This window comes from Azolla caroliniana, unplaced genomic scaffold (assembly GCF_043228905.1).
Source record: "Azolla caroliniana isolate FFs.n. ecotype wild unplaced genomic scaffold, voAzoCaro1.0.p SCAF_12, whole genome shotgun sequence".
Taxonomy (NCBI): domain Eukaryota; kingdom Viridiplantae; phylum Streptophyta; class Polypodiopsida; order Salviniales; family Salviniaceae; genus Azolla; species Azolla caroliniana.
In genome coordinates this window covers 16,525,866-16,537,387 of record NW_028230447.1, presented here as the reverse complement: position 1 = coordinate 16,537,387, position 11,522 = coordinate 16,525,866, and the positions used below count along the sequence as shown (strand labels likewise).

The 11,522-nt window shown below is 43.7% G+C and overlaps 1 protein-coding gene across 1 annotated transcript; it reads right to left on the bottom strand.

Moving 5' to 3' along the window:
- Positions 1 to 6,540: 6,540 nt before the first annotated feature.
- LOC147857256 (cytochrome P450 71AU50-like) lies at positions 6,541 to 8,457 on the bottom strand. The gene is made up of 2 exons (XM_087328612.1): positions 7,404 to 8,457; positions 6,541 to 7,284 (listed from the first exon to the last, which is right to left on the bottom strand). Exons 1-2 carry the CDS (start codon positions 8,295 to 8,297, stop codon positions 6,658 to 6,660), a joined length of 1,521 nt encoding a protein of 506 aa, XP_087184738.1. The 5' UTR covers positions 8,298 to 8,457; the 3' UTR covers positions 6,541 to 6,657.
- Between the last annotated feature and the right edge of the window lie 3,065 nt (positions 8,458 to 11,522).

The window sequence follows — 11,522 nt, the reverse complement described above, 5'->3', positions numbered from 1 at the left end:
ATGCGTACAATCGTTCAGTACAAAAGAAATGGAATGGCGAACCCAATCAATAAATAAAGAAGAGTTTTTATTATAAAACCAAGGATAACCCAGTGTTACATCGGTGGTACAAAGATTCATTACATGGAAGTCTACTTCCTCTATATAAGTATGAATAGAAATTCCTAATGAATGAATCGCCCCATTGATGTATTGTACTCTTCCATCAGCCAAGTGCACCGTGTAGGTATGATCACTTACGGTGGGTTGGATTCCCCATATCTGAACCAAACGATCATTCACAAAATTGTGTGAGCTTCCCGAATCAAATAAAAATTGTACGGGAGATCCATTGATATACCCGTTTGCACGTAGTAAATCATTGGGACCCAATACATAGTGAGGGAAAGAACATTGACAATTACTTAAATGATGTGTATAGACCTGAAGGACGTTAGGAATCTGACCTTTATGGTCTGCAGCTTTAGCTTTGTTGTCGTGCTCTTTCCGTTGGAGCTTTCGACATTGATCTTTTGTATGACCCTTCTTTTTGCAGAATACGCAAAAAGGATATTGTCGCTTACAATCGCGATCCAGGAATTCGTTGGGTGTCTTGTGTTTCCCAACAAATTGCGACTGCTTAATCCCGGGCGCTTCGTTGGGTTTGTTATGGTCCTTCTTCGAAGTGCGTTGATAGCGAAGAACTATTTCAACGGCCTCTTCGAAGGATTTTGGATCCTTATCGTGCACTATCCAGTGATAGTCCGAATTGGGGATGCCATTGACAAAACAAGCTATCAACCAATTGTCCCCTTCTAGACCCGATTTTTGGATTTGGGTTCTAGCATGGTGAACATAGTCTTCTAGAGAGGAAAATTTCCTGCTAGAGAGGTTCATTAAAGCTTGTGCTGCCTCGGTTCGAGAGGGAGGTTGCAGAAATTGACCCTTAAAAACCGTGACAAAATCTGTCCAGGTATCGGGCAATTTCCCCATAGTACAGAGCCCACGCCACCAGGCGGCGGCCTTACCCCCGAGTTCTCGGCCGACATATGCAATCTTCGTACTATCTAGCGTGGGATAGAGCTCAAAATGAGACTCCCATCGTCCCAGCCATGTGCAGATTGCTTCTTCGGTTCTTTCCTTTTTGTCTCCCGTAAATGGCTTAACGACAAATGATGGTTCACCTTGTCGCTCATCAGGTCTATTAGTCTCACGTTGTAGACTAATGACACGTGCCTCGAGAGCACTTTGAGATTGCCGAAGTTTGGTCATCTGTTGAGCGGTGAAACTAAGGTATTGGGTTATTTGTGCCAAATACATCTCAGTGGACATTTGTCCAGGAGGATTCCCTTGAGTTCCTTCCGCTTGAGCGGATGACATCGGGTCGTTAATTTGAGCCATTAAAGATTATTTCTGGAAAAGAAATAGGATAAGGTCAGAGAGATAGTCATAACATCATGTCGTGATGTAAACATATCATGGGCAAACATTAATCGATATCATGATCTCACGTCAATACCCCTCAAGACGTATGAGATGAGGTTCAAGATCAGGTTACTATGGTAACACAAAGGTGTTTTAAAAACCATGGGGGTGACAAATAAATGTCTTTCCCTGATCTCTATATCGATTTTTTCATGGTGGCTCCCCGCGGCTCAACCATGTATGTTCGTGTCATGAATAGTTTATACACGAAAAAAATGTTAACAATAAACTATGTTTCGGTGCCCACATATGTGGTTTCGGCTCTTTAAGTCCTATTACAAGGACCCCGAGGTGCACTTAGACCTTAAGTCTAAACATGTGTTATAGTCATATGTATCAAGGATGTTGTATGGTCTTGGTCATATTTGAACTCGAGACCTCGAGAACAAATACATTAAACACTTGAGCCAACCAAGTAAGTTGCTCTTCTCGAATGCTTAATGTTTGATGCGTATAAGAGATATGCGAGGCAATTGATCATATATGTTTTTTTTAAAAGAACATATATGTCAAGGGTCCTTATTTCGCCCTCATTTACCAAAATTATGTTGGTACGTTACCTAACCTCAAGTCTCGTAATTACGATGGCATACGCCAAATTGCAACCTAATGGTCAAGCCAAATGAGCCCTCGTTTCGTAGTAGGCTCACGTGGGCCATCACATGGTCACGTCATTACGAATGCCTCTCGTAAGAACGAGCTCATGGTGGCATCGTATCCATGTAACGAGGGAGGGATGTTGGATACGTGCGTCATTGGAGCGACCTCACTTGAAGTGGGTCAAGCCCTACGTACTCAACATCATTATGGCTATTGGCGTTTCTTTACGTAACGAAATCGAGGTCATCAACGGGGTTATCAACAATAAAAAATTGTTGAAAAAGGGATGGGGACAACGCCATTCTCACAAAAATGTGAGGACGGCCACCAACATCCTTTTCCCGACAAGGACAACTTTCGATATAATCACGTAATAACGAATATACACATATGTTTACTTATCACATATATACGATCAAATACGTATATATGTGACCACATATGCCTATATTAACATATCGTTATATTAAATAGCCACAAATGATGTGATCGAGATACGTAATCGAGGTATATACCTCTACGCACACGAAACATCCACAAATAAGAGATCATCGTAATACGCAATTGAGGTATTGACCTCTTACGCATACGAGACCAACCGCATATCGTTTACAACAAATCAAGGTATTAAACTCATACGCAAACGTAACATATGTTCGTGAACGTAATACGTAATTGAGGTATTAACCCTGTACGCATACGACACTCATCACATATTATTAATATGTCAAACGAGGTCAATACCTCGTGCACATATGTAAACGTTTTAAATAATCAATTAAAGACCACTACAACATCATTGACTTAATGAAAAAAAATGACATATAAACTAAACACATGATTAGATGGGAGAAGAGAGAATAGAAAAAAAAAATTCTGGAAAGAGTTACCGAAGTTCTTTGTTGATCGTTGTCTGGATCAAGGCCGACCGCACATCGATCGATCACCATCAATCAAACGACAAATGAAAAACAAAGAAACATTAGTACATAAATCTAATACCAAATATTAGAGATCTAAGTACTAAAGTAAGCTTAAGATAAGGATAAACAAATGATAGATAGAAAGGAGAAAGAGAAAGAAGGGTGCCGATCCACCCGACCACCCCCGAGCGAAGGGATCGAGACGGACTCGAGCCTCGATCGGCGTCCCATACCACCGCTGTGGCGTCGAGTCGTACCTGGTGCTGGCGCGCTCGCTACAAGAGTTGACCTTGACCCACCACACAAGCAGAGTCTCGATGTAGTCAAAAGATGATCAAATGAGGGTAGCTAGGCCTCTTATTTATAGCGATACCCAAGGCCCCCAGGCAAGTTCACACTTGACCTAATGGGTTGTCTCAATCCCGAGGATTAAAAGTAATCCTCCCCTTCTTTACACACTCGTTTAACCCTCACACTTATCCACGTGTATAGAATACTACGGTAAATTCTCACCACGGGATATTATATGGTCCTGCCCGTAACAGGCCCCATGTAGTTCTTCCGTGGCGCGCGTCGCTGCCCGTATCTTCCAGCCATCCTTGGTGTTGATCGGCCATTTACCCTTCTTGTAGAAATCCATGGACATCAGGTTGATTTTGGATCCATGGTCTACCAACGCCACCACCGGTTCCAGAACGTTGCTGATCTGTACAGGGGTTTCCGTAGTCGCCCTGGCCCAATGCAGCTTCGTGTAGTGGCTTCCCGCCAGCTCATCTTCCAGGGCTCCGTCTTCCAGGTGCGTGGTCTGCACTTCCACCGGCTTCTCCGGTTCCGGCTCCGTCGAGAGCCTCTTCCGCTTCACCAAGTCTACAATAGAGTCGTGGAACTCCCTCTTGGCGATTCCCAGCACCTCCCGCAACAATAGCTCCACTTTACTGTCGAGGATTCGCTCTTCAAGGACCTTCCGTAGGTTCGTTGCTCTCTCGATTTCAATGCTCAACCGAAACCCCGCCTGCTTCTTCTATCCGGCACGCCCGGGTTGCCGGCACCGATTGGTTTCGGTCCAAACCGGGTCTCATACCTCGGGGGGCCAACCCCTCCAGCCTTTCCTGCCCGTTTGTCCTCCACCAGAACCTCGTAGTTCTAGCAGGTGGCTTCTACGAAGCCCGTTTTCTCTTCGACCGGATCGTCCCAACCGGTGACCTCCTGGACCCGTTGTTCCGCGCGGTCCGCCTCTTCCTTCCTCAGCCAAACTCCGGAGAGGCCTTCTAGCACAAGCGACCAGAATCCGGAGTCCTTCGCCTTCCGGGTCTCATCACCCCCGACCCGAATTCCCGCCGACATTGAGTAGTTAACGGCTTCGACGTGTCGTGCCGCGGCCTCTTCCATCAACCTCTTCATTCCGCCGCGCCCCGTATTCAGTTCCACGGCTCTCCGGGTCTCGCTCGCGTGCACCCACCCGTTCCAGAGGTACACCCCGTTGGTCCTGAGCGCGTCGGCAAAATCCGCGCAATCCTTCCGAATGTGACCGATCGCGTCACACCACATGCACCGCTGCCCAGCCGGCAGCCTCCGGTCGCGAGGTTGTTCACCGCTGTCCCTTCGGGCCTGTGCGATCTGCAGGTCGCGCACCATCTATGTTAGCTCCTCTAGAGCCGCTCCTCCGGATGGGCCTCTGACCACGTCGTTCAATGTTCACCCCGACTCCGGCCAGATTCAGGTCTCTTCCTTCCTCCCAGCCGGCACCGAAACCGGCTCCTCTAGCCTCCTCCCCGGGACCGGCCCCGACCCCGACGTGCTTCCGTCGCTCCAATCGCGTTGTTTGTCGAAATGGCTGCAGACCCGTTTTACCACGGCCTAGTCCGTCGTGAGCCCTTCGTCCGTTTCCAATAGGGGACCCACCTTTTCCCTGTCGAGCGCATCCACCGACTTGACAAACAGCAGTACTCGACTTGTTTCGAGCACCGTCCGGTCCAGTGTCGATAGCCGCGCGAACCATTTTTCGAACTCCTGGAGGAGCACCGACGTGTTCCTCCCTTTTCCGGGGCTTTCCACCCATGCCATGAAGTCCCGCCTCGACAGCCGAAGCGAGTTGTCAAACCCATACTTCTCGAGGAGCTGCAGCTCGAACTCCTCCCAAGTTTGGCATCCGGCCAGCACCTCGAGCACCTCCGCATGGATGCCCGGCGTCACCACCCGAGGGAATCCGGACAGCCGCCTGTCCATCGGGATATCCCTCATGATCATTTCGGCTCGGTAAGCCTCCAAATAACTTGTGGCGTCTTTCCCTCCAAAACGGCCTATAGAGCCGACGATCGATTCAATGGCTCTGTCGAGGGTACCCGTTCCCTCACAAGCGCTCACCAGCCGGTCGACAACCACCGCCATTGCCTCTGCTAGCTCCGATCCCCTCATCTTTCGACTCCTTTGTCGCCCTTTCACGTCGGGTTCACCAAATTTGTCGCGTTGTTACGCGCGTACGTGTAAAAAGGGGCGGGACCACAGGGGGTCTTGGACCGAGGAGCGAGAGAGAGAGAGACAGAGAGAGAGAGATTCACAGACACGTAGAAGCGAGAAGGACAGATATAGAACGTAACACTTAATTACAATGACAAGAGATTACAAACTCCGACGGTTACAACCGACAAGGCGGCGACGGACCCGACACGGGGACCCTACTCACGCACACTAACGACAGTCACACAACTCCAAGAAACAAAAGGGGGGAAAAGGAGAGACTCTGCTGGAAGCACATGGGTTGTCCCCGAAGCAGAGGTAGCGAACTCCCGACACCCGTAGAGAACGACGGCCGGTGGAGAAGAGAGAGACCTCGCACCCAGATCTGCAGTAGCACCTCCCCTCTCCTTCGCGCGCGATACCCCTTTCCTCTTCTCCTCTTCCCTTTATTCCCTGTCCCTCTGACAGGGATACGCACAATCCCCCCCCTAATAAATGTGTGCGGCTTAGTATTTATCTCCACCGATTCATGTACAAAATACCAAGTCAAGCGTCCATCCGTGTAAGGGCCGGTTTATGCGCTTTCTCTCCGATTCCGCCTATGGCCGGTTTTCTTCACGACAACGTTAAATCTTGTGTCATCCATATTGTATCATTGTGTGTGTTTTTGTGGTCTTTTATTCGATCGTTACCTCATAATAATCGAGCATAAACATGGCGCTTGTTACACTCTTATGTGTCTATACCTAAACAAAAATAAGCATTGTATGAGGAGGTCAGAAATTGGGTTTTGCATTTACTATCTTTCTTGAATGAGCCTCATTGATTGTGGATAGGAATTGTGTTATGGAATTTCAACTATGTGTTTACTCTCTTGTATATGGTAAGATAGATGTTCTAAGCATAATGATGAATGTCGATGCATTTTTTGATGAGCTTGTTGATCTATGGAATGATATCTATGGTAAATGGGCATACAAATAAAATGAAACACCATGATTGTAACTGTGAAAGAAATATTAGAATTACTATCATGGATCATTTTTAAGGTAATTACAAATCATCACTAGATCCCTCCAATCTTTGAAGGTATTATTTATTCATCACACAAATGCCCACATGGTGCCATGTTTTCTTCATTGGGCAGATTTCCAAACATTTTACTACATGATTACACTCTCATGATGATTTTTCATTCATTCCTTTTTTCGCATCATGGTGCAATCCGTGGCCTCGGAGGGGGAACAAGAAGAGGATGAAGCCGATGGCAAATCAATCCCGACCTCTCCGACATGTCCACAAACTTTTGACTAGGAGGGAGCTCCCACTCCAATGTGTGGACAAGTGTTGAGAGAGTGAGGTGCACAATGGACATGGCGAGGCTCATGCCCGGACAGATCCTCCGGCCCGAACCGAATGGAAGGAGCTCAAAGTGATGCCCCTTCACGTCCACCTTGTTGGTTTCATCATCGATACGGAGGAATCGCTCGGGCATGAACACCTCAGGGTCTTTCCACACCTTAGGGTCATGCCCTATGGCCCACACGTTCACAAAGAGCCTCGTCCCTTTTGGGATCATGTAGCCCCCCACACATGTCGCCTCAGACGACATGTGTGGAACCAGCAACGGTGCCGGCGGATGCTTTCGGAATGTCTCCTTTATTACTGCTTGTAGATATGGTAGGTTTGGGATGTCCGACTCATTCACACATCGTTCGATCCCCACCACCTGGTCGAGCTCGGCTCGAAGCTTTGCTAAGACATGTGGATTCTCCAACAGTTCAGACATAGCCCAGTCTAGTGTGGTGCTAGATGTGTCAATCCCAGCTGACAATAGCTCCTGTGGTATATGAAGTAAATAGTGTTTAATGGAGTAAGTTGTCGGTGTCAATCATAGATGTAAATAAACTAAATAGTGTTTAATGGAGTAAGTTGTTTGTTGTGGTTGGAACTACTCACCGCAATGTAGACTTGGATCATGTCTTTGCTCAAGTTGTTCTCTGGCAATAAAAACACGTCCAAAATATCTTTCGGTTTCACATTATTAGCACTGATATTAGTCTGCTTGCGCTCATCGATGATATGGTCCATAAGGGCAATGAAGGAAGATCTCCATTTCTTCATGCTAACCTTTAGTTTAGAGTCCATAAAGCTGAGCCAAGGCAAGAAATCACTAATGAGGGGAATGGAGATTAGATGTGCGGCTTTTCGAGTCAATTGAGAGAGGCTCAAAGAGCCTTCCACCATGACTTGAGAGGGACGTTGTTGGAAAATAATAGAACAAATTATATTCTCAAGGAGTTTGTCGAACAAATTGGTGAGATTGACAAGTGTCGTGTTACGAACTGGCTGAAGATTGTTGGAAATGAGGTGGTGGATTTCGCACAAGATGATGTGTGATTGGAACTCATGGATTCGATGGGTAGAGAAGAGTTGGAGACTATAAAGCTTTCGGCCATCTCTCCATTCCTCACCATAGGGGAGGAGCATAACTGCCCTATGTGCTTCGATGCCACCCATGCATGTAGCGCTTGTGAAGGTGGGGCGATTGGAGAACGTCTTATCATGTGTAAGAAGGAACTCTTTTGCAAGTTGGGGACTCGAGATGACAATCATGGGCATGGACCCAAGACGAAAGAAGAGGATTGGCCCGTATTCATGTGTGAGCTTGGCAAAGTATCGATGTAAGGATTTTCTTTCTATGAAGAGGTTGGGAAGGTGGCCTAGAATGGGAACACGCAAAGGTGGCCCGGGTGGAAGCGTCGATCTAGCATTCCTCCACCAATATGGTTGTAATAGTGCTCCTAACAAGATCACAACTAAAGGAGCTACAAAGATGTACAATAACTCCATTACTCCTCTATTCCTATATTTCTTGTTCGATAATAAGCTACTTTGATTTCATAATTTCCTAATTGTGGCCTTATTTAGAGATGCTACACATATACATGCGTGATTAATCACTTCATGCATGTTGTTAATCATTGAGTGTCTTTTCTTTATCAATGATAAACAAAGACATTTTTGTATATGGAAAGAAGAAAGCAACCCCGTATTTGTTTCTATAAATTATATGTTGTGATATTTATGACATGTTTCGAATGTTGTTAACGTTAGATCTTAGGAATTGACATGTAAACCCTATAATTTTGTGGGATGTGTAGTTTCAAAGCATGTCAATTTTATTGAAATCACATATTTCTAACTTTGTAGTCAATTTATAGTCCAACAAAATTATTAATTATCCAAAAGGTAAAATATAAGACATTTTAATATATCCACATGATATATTATAGAAATGTCTTATTAATAATGACATTTTGAAAGGCCTTCATCGGGTGGACAGCCATCAAATTCCTACCAATTAGCATGAACCAAGGACACCCCTCTTGTATTTATAACGTAAAATCTTTTGTTAATAGTTCTAGCGTAATCCTACCCCATTTTGCTAATGTATTGTCTTAAATTTTTTCTTGTGTAATATATATATATATATATATATATATATATTATATCTTTTCGTCAAAACACACAATTATATTAATTGAATGTAAAACCCTCTTGTTAGAATGTCTTAGTTCTCTACCTACATGTGTATGGAAAGGGACATCTTGTAAAGCCATTAGAAAACTTGAATAATCTCCACAAGCTCTAACAACCAAAATTTCCACATGAGAATGCCTTTCAACCTCTTCACATAAGCTTTCATACCATGTCTACTATCGACCATGAACGCATTACACATATTCCAATTGTGATGCAGATCCCAGTATTGTAAAAATTGGAAAAATATATGTAAGTCTTCAATTGTGTTGCAGACCCCAAATGATGGCAATGAAGGCAATACAACCAAGACATTACCTTACTTTTACATACAAGGGAGAACTAATAAAGACAGTGAAAATCTTAAATATCTTGATATTATGTCATATCAATTTATAGGTAGAATTTAGGATATGAGTCTAGATTTGAAGCAGGTTGGCATTATTATTTGATGTTTGAACATCAATACAACGAAAGTGATACCCAAGAAAGGGAAGTGAGATTGATGTTATTTAATGCTATGATGATCCATGGTGTTGATTTATAGAATGGAAGTGTGGGGTGGCACTAGTTCACTTAGTACATTGAATGAAATAGAAAAAAATACAAAATTATTCTTATGTTGTTGTAAACATATGCGCAAATGTATGCATGTGAAACGTGAGCGGGACCACCGGGGACTTAAACCAAATTGGATGGGATTGGCAGCTGTTGATGTTAGAGGTTTATGGATGCAAATTTTTCTAGGACTTGGGTTTATTTCCTCTAGACTTGTTAAGCGTCTATTACTAATCAATAGACCAAAGTTAAGTAAAAGAAAGAAAATAGATTGGATAGAAGAACTCATTCCACCCGACCATCCCCGAGCTATGATCTAGACATAGCCAACCTACCACCGACATCCCATACCGTTGGATATTAGGATGACTAATACCTTGGAAGAGATAAACATGATTGAGACGAAAGCCTAGCCCGCACCACCGGTGTCTAAGACAACAGCCTTCCGACATAATGTCCTTATGAGGGTAGCTAAGCCTCATATTTATACCTTTTCCTAGGCCCCTTGAATAGATATGCCTTTCTAAAAGGGTCTCCATTCATTGGTTGCCCAAATCATGATAGTGCTTGCACCTATCATTCCTTCTATCCAATCACATTAGCCCCTTTTTTAACATTTGTGAACATACCCTTCACTAATGTAAATATTAATGACCTACCCTCACCAACATTATGTGTACATAACATACTCCCCTACTTTAAAAGATTGAACTCTTGCAATATGAAGTGAGGAAATTGTGCCTTAAGAGTATGCTCGCATTCCCATGTGGCATCATCAATAGGTTTATACATCCATTTGATCTTGAATAGCCGAATTTCTTTAGAACGTAAATGTTTAGTACGAGAATCAAGAATTTGTTCAGGAACATGAGGTTTGTAAGAAAAATCCTCTAATGTTACAAGATCTTGGATTGTGATGGTGTTATCACCAGAGCCTAAAAATGGTTTTCGATGACTGATGTGAAAAACATGATGAATGCCAACGTTACGGGGTAAGGCAAGGTGATAAGCAGATGACCCAACTCGCTTAAGGATTTCAAATGGGCCACAATATCGTGGGGCTAACTTAGCACACTTCCCGTAGAAAATGTCGTAGAGTTAGTAGGGACACAAAAAAAAACTTTTTGAACAATAGTAAATGCACGAGGACGTCTCTCCTGATTAGCATAAAATCGAGCACGATCTTGAGCTATCTTGACATTTTCTTTAGCAATATGCAACATTTGGTTCATGTCTTGCAAAAAATTGCGTGTATTGTCTAATGTATCATGATAAATCGTGACATCGACTAGGGCACGTGGCTGAAAACCATACATCAACATAAAAGGATTATACCCAATGGATGTATGTTTAGAGTTGTTATAGGCAAATTCTAAGATAGGAAGGTATTGCTCCCACTTAGAAGGGGTTTTTGCTACATAAGCTCGAAGCATGTCCTCAATGATTTGATTAACTCGTTCAATTTGTCCATCAGATTGAGGGTGATCTGCAGAACTCATGCTCAACATAGTTTCTAGTTTCTTAAAGACATGAGTCTAAAAGTCACTAGTAAACTTGGAATCTCGATCACTAACAATATCCATCGGTAATCCATAAAAATGAGATAACTCATCAACAAATTGATAAGCTAATTGTTGAGTAGTTACCGTGGTTTTGGTTGGAATAAATCTAGCCAATTTTGTTAGTCTGTCAACGACAACCCAAATGACATCATGAACCCTCTGTGTACAGGTAAACTAACAATAAAATCCATGGAGATACTTTCCCATTTGTTGTTGGGAATATCTAAGGGATGTAAAAGACCAGTAGCTTTAAGTCGTTCCAACTTATTAATCTAACATTGTAAGCATTGAGTTACGTATTTATGCACATCATAGTGCATCTTAGGCCAGAAAAAAGTACTCGAGATGAGAACGAGTATGCATTGTATTCCAAGATGACCCGTAGATGGTGCATCATGACATTCATGAAGAATTT